This window comes from Dermochelys coriacea, chromosome 1, assembly GCF_009764565.3.
Source record: "Dermochelys coriacea isolate rDerCor1 chromosome 1, rDerCor1.pri.v4, whole genome shotgun sequence".
Lineage (NCBI taxonomy): Eukaryota > Metazoa > Chordata > Testudines > Dermochelyidae > Dermochelys > Dermochelys coriacea.
This window is the reverse complement of record NC_050068.2, coordinates 42,848,212-42,865,502: the sequence shown is the minus strand read 5'-3', so window position 1 is coordinate 42,865,502 and position 17,291 is coordinate 42,848,212. Positions and strand designations below refer to the sequence as shown.

At 36.2% G+C, this 17,291-nt stretch overlaps 1 protein-coding gene across 5 annotated transcripts in view; it reads right to left on the bottom strand.

Annotated features, from left to right (window-relative positions):
- Nucleotides 1–17,291, bottom strand: part of NUP58 (nucleoporin 58) — a 52,116-nt gene that overhangs the window by 17,578 nt on the left and 17,247 nt on the right. For 3 of the 5 annotated variants that reach the window (XM_038369513.2, XM_038369520.2, XM_038369531.2), the window contains 7 exons: nt 16,972–17,037; nt 15,638–15,812; nt 11,941–12,020; nt 11,187–11,305; nt 10,174–10,256; nt 7,606–7,807; nt 1,804–1,902 (listed from right to left, as the gene is read on the bottom strand). In XM_038369513.2, the coding sequence (XP_038225441.1) occupies nt 1,804–1,902; nt 7,606–7,807; nt 10,174–10,256; nt 11,187–11,305; nt 11,941–12,020; nt 15,638–15,812; nt 16,972–17,037 (824 nt within the window). Of the gene's footprint in view, nt 1–971; nt 1,066–1,803; nt 1,903–7,605; nt 7,808–10,173; nt 10,257–11,186; nt 11,306–11,940; nt 12,021–15,637; nt 15,813–16,971; nt 17,038–17,291 lie in introns of all 5 variants that reach the window. The other 2 variants (XR_006277628.1, XM_043504312.1) reach the window with 2 other exon arrangements.

Here is a 17,291-nt window from a genome sequence, read left to right as displayed (position 1 = left end):
ACAGGTGTTAGTACCATTAGTATAGGAATGTTGTTTTAATTAATAAAGGAGCAGGCATCTGCACTCCAGGAATACTAACTACACGTGCAACTGTTAAGACTGTAACTTGTGAATATGACCAGTAAGAATTTTGCAAGCGAAGAATGTAATTTGGAGAATGTGTGTCTAATAACCCATTATGAATACACTATTTGATTTATGTATTAAATTTTCTGAATCCTTGAAGTATTCACTTTGTCCATTTGTTTCCAGGAGCCCCATTTCTGGATGTTTTTTTCTTTCCTCCCCCTGCTGTACCAAGTTCTCTTTGTTAAATTATTCTTCATAAATCTGTATGTTGCAGAATAAATTACAAACCCAAGCAAAAGAAGTTAAGAATTTTACAAGATATTATACAATTATTGCAAAAAGTTCTAAAAAAATTGCCTTCTTAAGCAAAGGACTACTAAAGAAAGCTTAAAAATTAAGGCTTCAAGATCTAGCTACTAGTTAACTCCTATTTACTTGCTAGGACAAGTTTGTGTAACTTGCATTAGCAAAATGTCTAAAAAAAAATATGTATCTGAACAAACTGTAGTTTACAAGGTATTTGAAGGAGGGACCAGGCCTTCCCTTTGTGTTTGTACAGTACCTAACATGCTATGGGGGCTACTCAAAACAAGTAATGTAAATACATACTTTTTAGTCCACCCATGAAGATTAGTAATTTTTCCTGTAATAGGTACACACAAAATCTACTTCCATAGATTGTCAAATTTACCATTTGGCTGATGAGGACCATTCTGGAATTTATAAATAATGTAACTAATTCCAAAGATAAGTAAAGTTGTACATGTTAAATGGCTCATCATTTTAAAGATTATCTCAAACTACTGTAAATACACTGCACCACACAAGATTAACAGGAAGTGAATTTTAATATCTATATAGTTCTGTGAAGTTTACATGTTGATAGTCACTTTTCAGTTCACCTGTTGATGATAATCCTATGTTTCAAGTGAGAAAACAATCTTTTTCACATCACCACCTGCTCTTTAAGGCACAGCTCCTCTCCTGGAGGTTCTCCTACTCCCTCGTCATTCAAAAAAAAAAATTTGATTTAAACAGAGAATTTTCCTCATTTTCAGAAGTTGTGAGGTTGAATAGCTTGACAAGAAGGATTTTGGATCTCAGCATTGAAAGGCAAACATTTTACAAAGCTGGCTTCTGTACTGGAAAGCTATTTAGCAGAACATAATTATGCTTTGACAAACAGGTTCCCAGAACAAGTGCAAATTAGACAGTTTTCCCGTACAGTTTCTTATTAAATCCTTGAACTGATAAACAAGCTGAAATGTGTTTTAAGAGTTAGAACTTAATTGTACACAGGAGAAGTTTCTTAATTAGGTTAACATACATTCTTCTGGGTGCTATTTCAAATCCAAATAAAATGTGATTGTCTTTAAGACTGTGGGTACCTACTTTTAAAGCCTTTAGCAAACTATAAATAAATTCAAGTCCTACTTACAAAATAATTGGTACTTTCCTGGTTTCAAAAATGCAAGGGAGATGGGCATAAGATAAGCATGTTGGGGTTGTATCTTTGGGTTCACTAAAAATGTCAACACTAGATTTTAACCTTTTTGATTTATCTTACTCTCGCTCTACAATGCAGATTACTTTTTCCCTCCAAGTGCCTTACTTTTGCCAAACTGAAGATTTACTTCTGAAATGGATCACCCTCTTAGTGAAGTTTAAAGTTTGTAATAAATTCAGATGTACTGTATAATAATTCAATGAAACATTAGAAAAGTTAAAGTGTACCTCCAAGGTTTGAAGAACCTAAGCCACTTGATTGCAAGCCAGTGCCAATACCTGAGCCGAATGGCGTTCCAAAACTAACTCCCAGAGATGGCTGTGGCCCTGGTATAAAAAAAAATGAAAACAAACTTGCCTTACTCTTTCACGATAAAGAGATCCTTTATGTAATTATTTGATAAAAGTGAACATTATTGCTTTTAACAATTCCATTAAAGTCCCCAAAACTTTACCTCTTCAAAATTCTTCCCCAAACTACCTCTATCTCCACCTGGTAAATCTAAGAAAATACTGAACACAGTGTAAGGTGAAGCTACTTAAAACTAGCTAGTTACAATATATAGTGAAGTATTTTTATTACAAATTCAGTCTAACTTTATAAACCTGTTTTAATAATTTATTAAAATCTTTTAAAAACTACACTTAAATGTGACGCTATTTTGACACACAGTCTATTGAAAGTAGAGGGAGAATCTTTTACAAAATCATTAACACTTTAATAGTTAGTATCAAGTTCCAATTAAAAGAAGAGACCTGACACTAACATGACTAAAAACCATCATGTTACCAATAGCCAATATATTTAATAACTAGAAACCTTCAAAGCTACTCATTTGAGTATTTTTCCAAATTTAAACAAACATTAAGTAGATAAAAAACAAGACAATGACTTTATTTTATTAAATTTATTGTTCATTTTAAAGCAAGTCAATTACACAACATGACAATTCAAACTTTTTCCACACAAAATAACTGAGTTCTGTTAAGCTTTGCTACATTACACCATTCCAACCACCTGTTTAAATAAACATTTACAAAGGCACAATTGTGTACCTTAACTAGTTAGATACATTCAAAATTTCAAATTCAGAAGTTTGTCCCATCATTTAAAATTTTTTTAGAGACAGCAATTACCCTGCATGTTCACACTAAAATGCAGGATTGTCAAAAACCCATTTTCAGTTTGCCAAGCTTAAATTTATAGCCTTAGTTTGTTTTTCTTGTGGAGAACAGAATCACCTTGCTAGCCCCTCCTGTTACTAACACGTTACAAAAATCTAAAAGTAATTAACGCTGATAAATAATTTATGAAAATGATTCAACAGTTTTCACAGTACAATCTTCATATTCCTGTCTTTTTCAAACACAGTTATCAGTGCGTTAGTTAGGAAGTTTAAGGAGTTGTCAAGATAAAATACAGTGCCTACCTCTTAACCCAAGTTAAGTACATTCTTATAATTTAAAAAGGCAATACTGTAAGCCATATGGTCACCAGCATACATAGCACAGAATGCAATGTACATGGTAATGTCTTTGCCAACAATGTTGGAACAAATAAGATCTTGTAGTCATTTTATTTTTAGTTATCTTTTGGTTCTTATTCAGAATTTTCGTCTTACTTGTTAACATTTCTATAACCAGCAATTTTCATCTAAAGCAAATTAAAATAAAAAAAGAGCTAGTGGTAGTATTTTGAATACAAATTATTTGGTTCTTGAGATTGAGAAAGTCAAATGGTGACTCAATTAGTGTTTGAATTAAGTAGAAGGCACTGTATTTATTAAGTGGTAACACTTTTGCAAGGAACACAACAAAGCCCTTAAATGATCCAATGCAGAATGAGGTCTGTGTACTCAAAGTAGTGTTAAACTAAAATTTATAAGGGCAACTAAAGCTGTGAATTTGCAGTCTGCGATTAAGTAGCTATTTGGGAAGTTAAGTTCTGTCATTGTTCCAGGTAAGTAGTATGCACTGTATTTCATATTAGCTGAGGCCCTTAAAGTATTTTTCTAAAATAAAAGTGATGGAGTAACCTCAAACTAATTTGTTTATATCCAGTTTATTTTAAATACTGAAATATCTACCTAGCAGCTCCTTTAGAAATGTTTTCAGTACAAAGAAAATTAAAAAAAAAAAAAAACAAAAAACCACACAACTCAGACCTCTAAAACTAAAAAACAGAAAAATGTGTCCAGTTCCTTCTCAATTTTCTACCTTAATAGGAGGCACTGTTGGTGGAAGACCTTAGAATAGAATGAAGACACCAGAGTCCTCCAAGACATGCTTGTTTTTAAATGTAACATGCTTTTTAGATCAGTAAAACAGTATTATTCTAAAACACCTATATTCAAGTTATATAAAACAGGATTTCATTCCTAAAGCTGACAAGCTTTTCATTGAGCAGGCCTGTGGTATATTTGTTCATTTTGTACCATAAAATTCTGAAGGCATTGTCATAATTTATAAACCTATTAGTTAAACATACATAATTTTCAATAGCAAAAGACTAGTGATAAAGATCCTCCATGCCAAAAGTACCAGCAAACATTGTCACCTTTGGCTATTATAAGTTATGAGAAAAATCCTTAAAACAATAATTTTAACAATATTTTAAAACCTGCTATTTTTTGCCCTGAAGAGCATTTTTAGTTTAATAAATAAGACTTACTACTATGAACCCAGTTAGACAGTAGGTCAACAAGATTCCCTACCAAAGTGATACCATAGTTTAAATTTATGTGACATTTTACAGAGTTCATCACATAATTGGTTCAAACACAAGACCAAGTTTAGTGTCACAATTCAGATTTCATTCTGAGAGTAATACACTGACATTTTACCTATGTCCAGGTCAAATTTTACAATAAAGTTCTAAGTGCTGTAAAGATTTTATTAAAGTATCCCATTCTCACTTAAATTTCATGTTGAGAAGTCAAAACGTAGCTAATATCTTAATCATGTTTTGACTTTAGTTTCCCCCCCAGCTAAAACAAGAATAATTAAATGTTTTGGGGGAATGAAGAGAAGTATTACTTTGGTTAAGCGAACTTAGCCTTACCAGCAGAATGTTAGATCAGTTCCATCCTATTACATGTAAGGCTGTAATGACACTAGGCTTTTTATTTTCTCTTTGCGTTTCTCACAATTACTACTGACACCAGTAGCACTAAGAGTAAACTGCCCCCTGGCATTTTAAACTACCCTCTTGTTAAAGACTGCTCATTGCAGGGCTAAATGAGAGAGTAGTAAGAGCACTTGTTGCTGATCTAACTAGTACAACCAGCATTCCACCAATTGTAATGCTGCACTAAGAGTAACAATGTGAAATTAAGAGAAAAGTTTAGTGCAGACATGGCTTAAGTGTAGTTTTAACAATGCTTGTTAAAACTTGACTTCTGAATGTGAACTAAAAAATAAAATTACGGTCTCTGCCTTCCTTCAGAGATAGATGAGTAGTTCGCTAAATCTAAATTAACTTTAAGGAATAGCCTTATACCATGTAAACATCAAATATATTTTTAGATACAAGAACAAAAGCCCCTACTCTTGATATTTAGAGTACTGTGTGTTACTATTTTTTTTTTTGGCCAAACTTTAAAAGCCCAGATTAATTTTCTTGTTTTAGAAAAGTCTTTGTGAAGAGATCATGGGGAAGAACAGTAGATTGCATGTGTGAGAGAGATACCTGGACAAACACTTGTCCACTTGTCATGGCCTCCTCTCATTCCTTATATTCCTGCTCTTTTGGGCCCTGATTTTGCAAATATTTAAGTACTTGCTTAACTTTATGCACTATAAGTAGTCACTGATGTCAATGAGATTACTCACAATGTGTAAAGTTAAGTGAATGCTTAAGTCTTTGCAAGATTTGAACCTTATTACAGTAGAAGGCCAAATGACATCTTTTCCTCTGCTATTTCCTCCGCTAAACAGACAGTGGTCCAAACATCTATCACCTCAGTGGTTTACAGCCAAGTCCTCTATGTGTTTTATGGGGAGACTGAATGACTTTCTATGGTAATAGTGTGATCCCCATTAGTGGTAACCTTAAGTCACTGCCACCTATTTTTGGTGGCATACATGAAAAAGGTTGGTTGCCTGAGTCCATCTGCATCAGAGATCATGATCACATCTATACCTGCTGGCACTTCTGAGATATCCAACAAAATATGAGCAGAGACTTTATTACTAACCGCAAAAAAAGTTATTGAGGGTACCTCAAGATATAAACTGCCTTATCCTATGGAAGTTGGAATAGCTCAACTTTTCAATTCTCTCACCCATACTGCTGAAAGGACATTCATACTGAAAAAGTTCTATCAGTGACATTTTCTTAATGTGATAGTTCAACTAGTAGTTCTTTTGTCTCTGGAGCCGAGAAAGGAAATTCAAACCCCTCACCAGAGGTAATGAGGACACATGACTAGGACATCTTAAGTAGTGTGACAATCAATCCTCTAATGACTAATGAAAGGATCATAAAAGACAAGAAAACGGTGAGTGGAGAGATGCAGTTTTTGGTAACTATTAGGGCTGCAGAATCCACACATCCCTCTCTATATAAAACAAACAGGAGAGAGAATCTGGAGTCATTTCAGATTGTTACATGCTTAAAAGAAGTTTACTGTATAGGTCAATGCACCTAGAGAATAATTCCACAATTTTTAGTTATAGTCATCAGTAGAAACACTCTTGGTGGATTACAGTTGAGATTTAGATGTAATCTATATTTATCATTATTTCCCTTTTGTTGTGATCCATGTATTTTGGTTTACATGTAATTGGACCTGGTTCCTCACTCTTCATAGGGGCCAGGGCTGGAAGTATATGAAGCTTTCTACTTACAGGAGATAATGGATAATCTCATTACTTGAGAGCAATCCTTACAGATGATTTTTGAATGACTCTCTGGGCAAAGACATATATTCCTCTGCTTGGCCAGATGCCAGCACTGAAAGCATTGTGGGCAAAGAAAGCAAAGATGGAGCACAAAGAAGGGAATAAAATGCTGAGGTGATTAGCGCATCTAGGATAAAGAACATTTCAGGAGGAAATCAAATGGTAAAATAGAGGAATATCTCAAAATTTGCAAACTGGGCGTCTGAAGTTCGGCACCTAAATCTACGTTCAGGCTCCTTAACAAAAGTGCATGATTTTTAAAAAGGACTGTGCATCTGCCATTGATATGATTGGATTTTTCAAAGGTGACAATGTGAGGTGCACAGTTCCTTTGGAAAAAAAAATCAGACCACTTCTAGCAAGATGCCTATCTTCAGGTACCCAGCTTTGAAATTTTGGTTAATATGACTAGAAGTGCATTTTGACCATGTCAACTAAGACAGCCTAAATGGCTTCCCTTCCAGTCACCTCATGTGTACATTGGGCCAAACACACACACACACACGATATGTTTCACACACAAATACACACACACTTTTTCTGTTCTTGTTCAGTCACAACAGTCAATGGCCTGTTAGCAACTGTTTTAGTACCATCCTTCTAAAGAAATTAGAAAAACAAGAAACCAATGGGCCAAGCATTCTTTCCTTCTACTCTACATACTTAAGCTCCACTATCCTCTCTGTTTTGTAGCAATTTCAATTTACAATTTCAAAGTGCTATATAAAAATGCATCATTCATTTTACATAAGAAAAATGTAATATGCATTTGGATTCATTTCTCCCTCCCCCCAATTTGAAAATTGTTTACTATACAATCATACAATTTTGGAAAGATGCTATATTACTCATATTCAAAGATGTCATTTAAGAATGAAGACTCACATTCCAAGGGGTAATTAGAGGAATACAGTAAAATATCACTCATACAAATAAATTCACAAGATTAAATATCTATCTGGTATATAATTATTGCTAAGTCTACCCTGCATTTTCTATTAGCTATGTATTGATAACTTACATTTTTTTTGATTTTTAAGCTAACACAAAGGAAGACCTTATATAAAAGTTTACACAAACTGACTATTGTTGTAACACTAGTAATCTATAACTTGAATGCATTCAGACCTGTAGCAGGCTGTTGCTGCTGAGAAAGTGTGGCAGCCATGGCAACGGCTGCTGCATTTGGTATGTTGCTGAAAGGGGTTGGTCCAGTAATAACACGTGGGGCACTCTGCCATTTCTTAGCTTCTACTCGTCTTGCCTCAAACACATCCATAGCATCTCCCAGAAAGGTTTTCCTGTAGCCAAGGTATTGGTCTTTGAGCATCTGAAAGAGAAGGAGTGGGAAGTCATTTTAGTTCAGTACATCTCAGGTAAGAACTGAATAGTTTAGTCATGGGGCAAGTTACCAGTTAAATACATTTTAATATAATTAAAGAAACATTGTTCACATTAGTTTAGGGGTGTTAAACTCATGATTTGGAGGACTGAATTAATTTTCTATTTATGACTACGTTACCAGCAATCTGGAGCTAACCACTGATGTCAACGAAAAGGCTTTCACACAGATCGAGGCCAAATTCTCAACTGGTGTAAATCCACACAGCTTGCTCCACTTGATTTACATCAGTGGAGGATTTGGTCCCACGTAGAATATAATCTGTATGTAGTAACAAAACTTAAGTATCTTATTTTGGCATTCAGTATCACTGAGTGGGAAAACATGCTGAACTTCAAAACCCACTATTGCTGCCCTTTGCTTTCTTTGTTTTTCTCCCTTACCTATGTCTTTCCTTCTGTCTGTACTGAAGGAAATACAGCATCTCCCATTTCCCAGTCCTGTTGGGATTCACTCCCACCCCTATCCCATTTCATCTGCTCAAGCGATCAATAGAGCCTTGCACGGATACAAAAAGGTGTATCCGCGATCCGCAAAAATGGTCTGTGGGTATCCTTGTCAGATATCCGTGGATTTGCCAGACTCTAAACAGCTCCATAGGTCACTTTGCAGCAGTGATGCAGGGCTGTATCAAACCCCCAACTGCCCCTTACCCCCAGTCCCACTTCTCCCCATAGACCTCCTGCCTTGCCGCCTGCTCTGCCCCTGCCGTACCTCCTTCCCTACTCTGGGTAGGGAGGCTATAATTCTGGGTCCTTCTATGCAGTGCTGCCCTTCCCGTGGAGGGCTCAGACACCCCTACACCACACCCTGTAATGCACATAGCCATTGCCGCCTGCTTGTTTAAAGAACAATCCCACCCTTAAAATGGTGCTTGGCTCACTCCCTATTGGGAGTTGTAGTTTACCTCCTCCCTCCAAGCAAGCTGGGGACAACTCCTCCCAGAACGCCCAGCACACTGCTGCGTGATTCAGAGAACTGAGCTAGAGCTTGCAGGCTGGGTGACAGCTGCTCTGTTTGGGTGAGCGTGTGCTTCAGAGCCCTGTGTAGATACAAAATTTGTATCCGCATCCACGCTCTGATCTGCAAAAACCGTCTGCGGGTATCCGTATCTGTGGATACAAAGAGGATACCCGCGGATTTGCAGGGCACTAGTGATCAGCAACTAAGCTGCTGGTCTCTCCCTCATGGACTAGAGAAAAATGGTTCCTGAGCAGACTAGCTTCTGCCCTTTTAAATCTTTTAGCCTCTCCTTTGTCACGTGACATCCCTGCCAGCTTTCCCACATGAGCACAAACCCTTGCCACCTAATATCATTGCCATGGCACCATCCCCCTTGACAAAGGAGTTCTCCTGGATATGAGGAGCTAGTCTATTAAGCAATTACGTTTCATTGAAGAGCACTTCAGCACAATGACTATTTTGTTATGCTTTTACCACCAGCCTCTGGAATCTCAACCCAACATGCAGGTAAACAGATCACAGAGTAGGCAAAAGGCTGCACACTCAAAATGGAATTTACAGCCTGGCAATTGACTTCAAAACTTCAGAGAATTCGTGAGTTGTACAGACATAGCCCCAAACACAACAAGGATATGTGAAATTTGAGGAACTTACACAATGTGAGAATTGTTTTAATGTAGACTTCTCATTCTTACCCACAAAAAGATTTTTAGATCCTCAGAAAATAGGCCATATTGCACACTTTTTTTTTTTTTTTTGCGCGTGCAGAGGCTGTACTAGAGCCCCCCTTAAAGAAGCCACTGAATCTCAACCAGCAATGAACCCAGAATGCTGTTTTCACCAGAACACTCAAGGGCTATTTTGCAAAATTACTATACAACTGGAAATCTGTATTTTCCCGATTCTGCTCATATTCAAATGACTAACTCATTTTTGCTTGAATTGTCAAAAAAGACTCATTATGCAAAGAGAAAGTATAAAAAATGTCAGCCCCCAAAATTTCAGAAAGTTACAAGCAATTGAAAAGACAGGGGAATAAATGGGAAATATTATGCAACCTTAAATACAGTGGTCACAGCTTCTGCCACTTATTATAAATAGTTTAAACCAGCCTATCTCACTACTTGAACAAGATATGTTCCAGCTCCCACATCAGCGAATGAACTTTTTATTTAGCAGCATCACTTTAAAAAGCTTAAATGAATAGTTTAAATCAATGCTGTTTAAAAACAGAAAGGAGAAGTGTTATAGAAATATTGACATGAATAATGGCCTGCAGTGTTTTTGGTTATGAAATACATATGAAAATATAATCTTGAAGTATAACCTACCTTTACATTTTCATGTATTGATTGAAGTTGTGCAGCTAGAGCTACAAATGTTTGATAAATTTTCTGCATAGCCATAGACAAATCTGTAAAACATGTATATCAGCAATAAATTCATAGTCTTACAGCAATATTGAGACAAATTAATTAATTTAGTATTTATACTGCAACAAGGGTAAAAACAACCAGCTCTATGATGTAACTTGCTGCAAACCTATGAAGAAAAAAAAAAAAGCACTATATTTCTTGTAAAACAAAAGGATCTGTGTGGGAGTAAAGTAATATTCTTTATTTAAAGAGGAGTCTGGACTTATTAAGTCAACAAAGGACGGAATTATATTTTGGAATGCTATTCACAACAGTTTGCCTATTTCTCCTCTTACTTGAATTTCACCTGCCCAAATTTTAGCTCTACTGGACCAGTATGTTTTGTCAATACCAATAAAAGATGCATCAAAATGAGCCAAATTTTCTTGTATTTTGAATGCTTATTTAAAACCCAAAATTTCATGACTCTGAATATTCAAAGTTCACTAAAAAGTTAGCCATCCATGATGTAGTCACAGAGGAGGCCCTTAATTCTCAATGTAGTTCCAAGACATGACTAGATACAACTACTGGACCAATGTTAATCTAGCTCTGTCTACAGGGGCACTCTTCTCAGTAAGCCAAAAAAGTCAGATAAGTAGGATAGCTGTGATTTGGCATAACATTTCAGATGCAGGTCTCTTCCTAAACAAAACTGAAATTCTTTCAGTGTATCCACCTGGTGCAAGTCCAAAGATAGAATTAAAGTGGGAATTCAGGCCCCAGGCTTCCTGTCAAAGTTGTCTGAGCTGGTGCTTAAGTTCCTAAAACTTACTGTATTGGGTGACTTCAACATCCATATCAACAATAATTTCTGAAAGTTAACTAAGAAACCCTGATAGTTAAAGAATAAAAGTAACAAATACTCTGTGTGTTGGAAATGTATATTAAAGGATTTCTGTAAAAAACATTAAAATTGAACTTTTTACCTTGTGGAGTTATATGTGAATTGTTTGCTTGAGTAGCAAGATGATTTTCCAGTTCTTCAATTTGCTGTCTGTACTGCTGCAGCTGTACTTCAAACTGTTCAACCAAGATCCTGAAGTAGCTAGAACAGAAGAATCAGATCCCACTTGTTGAATTTCCCTCCTTTGCAACTTCATTTTTACTATTTAGATCTACACCAAACTACAGGACTTATCAATATCATTTTAAGCAGTGGTCAGTATTCCAGTTAAGCATATTTTATATTGCTCTCTTTCCAATGCTAGAGAAAGTATGTTTCCTCTGCCTGAAGGTGATGTATGAATCAGTAAAAAAAAAAAAACACTTAACAGTTACATTTGTTCAGTAAAACATGCAGTACATGCAATAAGGCATACAACAAAATGTTAAAACAGATTAGCGTAAAACAGAAGTATATACAGTTCACATTTTAAAGGGAGACAGAGTACTACATAAAGATAGTTTCCTCTCCACTGCTGGTCAATGTAGGGGATAGGATATCGGATTAGAGGGACACTGATCAGATGCCATGTTGGAATCCTCTGATCCTGGGTCAATTTGTGATTTTAATTATTTAATATACGCTATGCTTTTATAGGTATACTTTAATATTGTTATCAGATGCCTCTATCAAAGGAGTAATAGATTACACACTGCAACATACAAATCTATTTATAAGACAGATAGTAATGTATTTTTGACGGCTAATTCAAGATTCTGTTAGATGCATTAACTTACTCTGCTGGGGCTGAATTTTCATGTTGAAGACCAGGAGGAGTTTTCTGTGTTCTTAATGCTATTTCTGCATTCTTCAGTTCCTAAATAAGCAAATGAAGTGAATAAAACAAAGGACTGCATGCTATAGTTCTATAAGAAAGATGAATTCTGAAGAAAAAAAAAAAAATCTAACGCTACTACTTCTTCACAGAGGGCTCTTTCCTCGGATGTGTTTTTGGCATGCAGTGTTTAATGTTAAACCTTCAGGCATGGATGTGTAAATCTGCTAAATGAGATATTTTCAAAACCTGGAATGTCAGGGAATGGGGTTGCCAAAGACACATATTAAGATGGACAGAACTTTAACACAACACATACCAATGCCGAAGAGGAAACAACTGATTTCACTTTCCTGAACGGTGATTCAGTTTTCAGAAGTTTAGGAAACGCTGTACTATACTATCACAACTAAACTTAATTTCCACTTCATCTAAAATCATTTTATATTTTTTCCTAGACTTCAATAGGGAAGATTAGGGGAATGGGAGGAAATAGCACACCAAAAAGGAAGAAACAAGAAAACAGATTACCTGATTGTCTATTTTTAAAAGCATACCCAATCGTAAACTATTTGTTTATATTTTTAACATTTCCACAAAAGCCTTCCTGACGGCCTTTTCAGAGTATTATAATCACAGGATACACACTTCTGTGATTTGACTGTAGTACCTTCTAATAACTGTAGTAATAAGAATCTCTCACTATCTAGTTCTGTACTTGTTTATTCTTAGCTGTTTTGACTAGCCAACATCTGAAAACACAACCCTGTGGAAGCAGAAGAAAAAAAATCTGTATTCACTGTATTCTTCTATGGGAACATACCACTGAACTTCTAGAAACCACAATTTTATAGTTGAAGAAAGTACTTTATTATAAGTCATAGGACCAGCATCATTTTCATTTTAGAGTACAAATCACATGTTGACTGGTTTCATAAGAACGGCCATACTGCATCAGACCACTGGTCCATCTAGCCCAGTATCCTGTCTTCAAACAGCTGCCAATGTCAGATGCTCCAGAGGGAATGAACAAGACAGGATAATTACAGAGTGATCCATCCCGCCATCTAGTCCTTGCTTCTGGCACTTAGAGGCTTAAGGACACCCAGAGTATGGGGTTGGGTCCTTGACCACCTTGGCTAATAGTCATTAATGGACCTATCCTACAGAAACTTATCTAATTCTTTTTTGAACGCAGTTATACTTTTGGCCTTCAAACATCCCATGGCAACAAGTTTCCCAGGTTGACTGTGCATTCTGTGAAGAAGTATTTTCCTTTTGTTTTAAAACCGTTGCCTATTAATTTCATTGGTTGACCCCAGGTTCTTCTTGTGTTATGTGAAGGGGTAACTAACACTTCGCTATTCACTTTCTCCACACCTTTCACGATTTTATAGACTTTTTCATATCCCCCCCTGAGCATCTCTTTTCAAGATGAAAATCCCAGTCTTTTTAATCTCTCATACAGAAGCAGTTCTATATCATTTTTATTGCCTTTCTCTGTATTTTTCCGAATTCTAAACTCCTTTTTGAGATGAGGCAACCAGAACTGGTGTGGGTGTACTGTGGATTTATATAGCGACATTATGATATTTTCTTATTATCTCTCTTTCCTAATGGTTCCTAACACTTATCTTTTTTTGAGTGCTGCTGCACATTGAGCAGATGGTTTTCAGAGAACTACCCACGATGACTCCAACATATCTTTCTTGAGCGGTAATAGCTAATTTAGGTCCCATCATCTCATATGTGCAGTTGCGATTTTTTCCTAATATACATTACTTTGCATTTATCCACATTGAATTTCATCTGCCATTTTGTTGTTCCATCACCCATTTTTGTGAAACCCCTTTGCAAGTCTTTGCACTCTGCTTTGAACTTAATTATCTTGAGTAATTTTTTATCATCTGCAAATTTTGCCATCTCATTGTTTACCCCTTTTTTCAAATCATTTATGAATATATTGAACAGCATCTGTTCCAGTACAGATCCTGGGGGGGAACTCTGCTCCAGTCTGAAAAACGATAATTTATTCCTACCTTTTGTTTCCCGTCTTTTAACCACTTACTTATCCATGAGACAATCTTCCCTCTGATCCCATGACCTTTTGTGAGGGACCTTGTTAACAGCTTCCTGAAAGTTCTAGTAAATATATACCGTGCATCACCCTTGTCCACATGTTTACTGAAGCCCTCAAAAATCTTTAATAGATTGGCCAGGCATCATTTCCCTTTACAAAAGGCATACTGATTCCTCCACAACATTCTGTGTTCATCAGTGCAACTGATAATTCTGTTATAGTTTCAACCAAATTTGCCAGATACAGGCCAAAAGCCTAATTTCAGTAACAGCCAGCATTTCCTCTGGCGACTTTTTTTAAATTGGCATTACATTAGCTATCCTACAGTCATCAGGTACAGAGGCCGATTTAAGTGACAGGTTACATACCACAGTTGGTAGTAGCAAAGCAAGCAAAATCCTGAAGAGCGTAGTGGAAAATAAAGTGCTACAGATCCTTTAACTCTGAATTTAAGGAAGCACTTTAGAGGCTAGCAGTGTTCACCTTGCCACAGTCCCCCCAGATGAAGACTTAGACCAACAAGCATCCCACTTAAAGTTAGCTACATACCAAGTGCATGTTGTATAGAACCATGTCCAATTGCCAGACAAAGTGAAAACTATCTAAACCCTTGCATTTGTTTATTTCATTGCTTTCTTACAACCTTGAACCATCAGTGACTGAAAAGAATACTAGTAAGCTCGGATTGAGCAGACCACAAACTAGCTTAACAGCAAGGAAGTTACTTCTAGCTCTCACAACTGCTAACGAACAGGAGATAAGGTATTCCGGTGTCATTCCAGACTGATTTGAAAATGCCACATTTATTAAAGTCTAACATTTACAGTGATAATTAGATTTTATTAAATCATTTTAAATTAAGAATATGAAAGAAAATGCAGATTCAATTTATTATTCCAATCAGGATAATCAAAGCATAATCTTTAATCTGCTTCTATACTAAGAGACACTGCCCTGCAGAAATATTTCCCAAGTGAGCAATATAAGTAGTAAAGGTGACAAAATAAACTAGATCCAGACTTAATTGTTGTACTATTAATAAAGAAAATTCAATTTTTACTGCTGCTTTACTAACTTCGTAGTTAATATCCCTACATCTGATTATAAAAGTGATTATAGGATTTCTATTTTAAGTGTTCTTCTCTTGGGAATCTCAGGGTATGTCTACATAGCGAAGAAAAATCAGCAGCTGTCCCATGCCAGCCGACTTGGGCTTGCAGGTCTCAGGCTGAAGGACTGTTTCATTGCTATGTAGACTTCCTGGCTAAGGCTGGAGCCCAAACCCTAGAACCCTCCCACCCTGCATGGTCTTGCAATGAAACAGCCCGTTATAGTCCGAGCCCCACCAGCCCGAGTTGGCTGGCACAGGCCGGCCATGGGTTTTTCTTCGCTAGTTAAACATACCCTTAACATTTACAAGAACTGATCCAACCTTTCATCTTTCATTTTCTGGTCAATATACAAGTAATTTGAACTTCTAATATTAGAATGATTGACAGCATTGAATGCCTCTCACCTTATGTGAAATCATGTGCTTACTGATTTGAATTAACAAAAAGATACTCATTTGTTAACATACCTGGGCAGTTTCCATTTTCAATTTGTCAATATTAAGCGTGTTTCTCTGTAGTCCACTAGCAGCCACTGACAAAAGCTGTTTCAAAGCTTTAATATCCTCCTGTACTTTAAGCATTGCTTTGGAAGACATTCTACTAATTTCTTCCTGCACTTGTTTTTGTTCTTTCACAAATTTCCTGAAAAAAATAGGAAGTAGAAGTTTAATTTGTTACATTTAAAGCACACATGTTGGATCATATTAAAGAAGTTCTGTCTTAAAATCACAAATGAGTTTGATCCCTCATAATTTAAATTCCAGGGTATTATTAATTAAGAGGTCTCTTGGTTTTTCGTCTCTTGTTTTTACTGTTTCTCTCCTTCTCTGTGTGAAACTTGCAAGCTACTAATTGTGTTAGTACATCCTAAGACAAAGTCTGTTCTGAGAGCAATACTTTGTAACAACAACTACTCACACTCAGAGAGAGAGAGAGAGAGAGAGAGAGAGAGAGAGAGAGAGAGAGAGAGAGAGAGAGAGAGTCTAAGGGATACTTTGTAACAGAAACAGCACATAGAGACTCCCCGCCCTTTTGTTGTATTTATCTCGCTTTGTTAACAATTGTGATTAAAATAGAGATAGAAGATGTATGTGGATGGATGCTTGGTGTGGATAATAACTGAATGATCAGGGAGGTGCCAGCCTAAGAATCCAGGGTTGATCGGCCAAAGAAGGCGTCAAGCGGAAACAACCAGAAGACCCCTGAAGGGCAGACCGGAATCCACCCAACAGTCCCAAGGATGGGAGAACCGAAGAACAAACCTCTAAGGCTGGTAACTATGATAACAACCTTGCACACAGAGAGAGAGAGGGAGGGAGAGTGTGTGTGTGTATAAATATGAAATTGAATGGAATGTTATAGCTATAACTAACTGCTTACTATGATTCTTTCTGCATTCACAATAAGTGTGGCATTTTGTCTAATCCCCTTTAATAACATCCTGCTGGTTTTTATTTTATTGGTATAACACACAAATGTTCTGCCTCTTGAGTATTGTTTTAATAAAAATAAAATTAATCTTGATGAAATCCCAAACCACCAATACCGAGTGATAATTTTGGCTTTTGTCTCTTTTACAGACCTACTTTATACCATAATTTCACCATCACTCCCAGCATTCTAAAATTGGAACTTCAACAGAAGATATTTAGATGGGTTATGTTGTACCGTCAAATGATAAGCAGTGTATCCTCACTATTTTTAAACAATTTTTAAAAGTGTGATTAAACCACTTGTTGCTTTAAAGCATGACAATGTATAATTATTTGGTTATCCCAACTAGTATAAGGAAAATACTTACTGGAGATTTTCTACATCTTGACAGATTACTAGAGGTAGATTTTCATCCTTTAGTGCTTTACTATCTCTGCCAAAAGACAATATATGCATTCATAAACACACAGTACTTCTAAACAATGTTACCCCATTACTAAAGAGTCAAAAAGCTGTAAATATGCTTTTCAAGTTTGTATCTAATTTATGAATGCTATAGTAAGTAATAATGATTTGAATTTCCTTTTATAAAACCAACTGTGAAGAACTGCACCAACTTACTTAATTCTTCACTGGGATAAGATGGGTGAGGTAGTATCTTATTAGACCAACCTCTTCAGCGTTTGG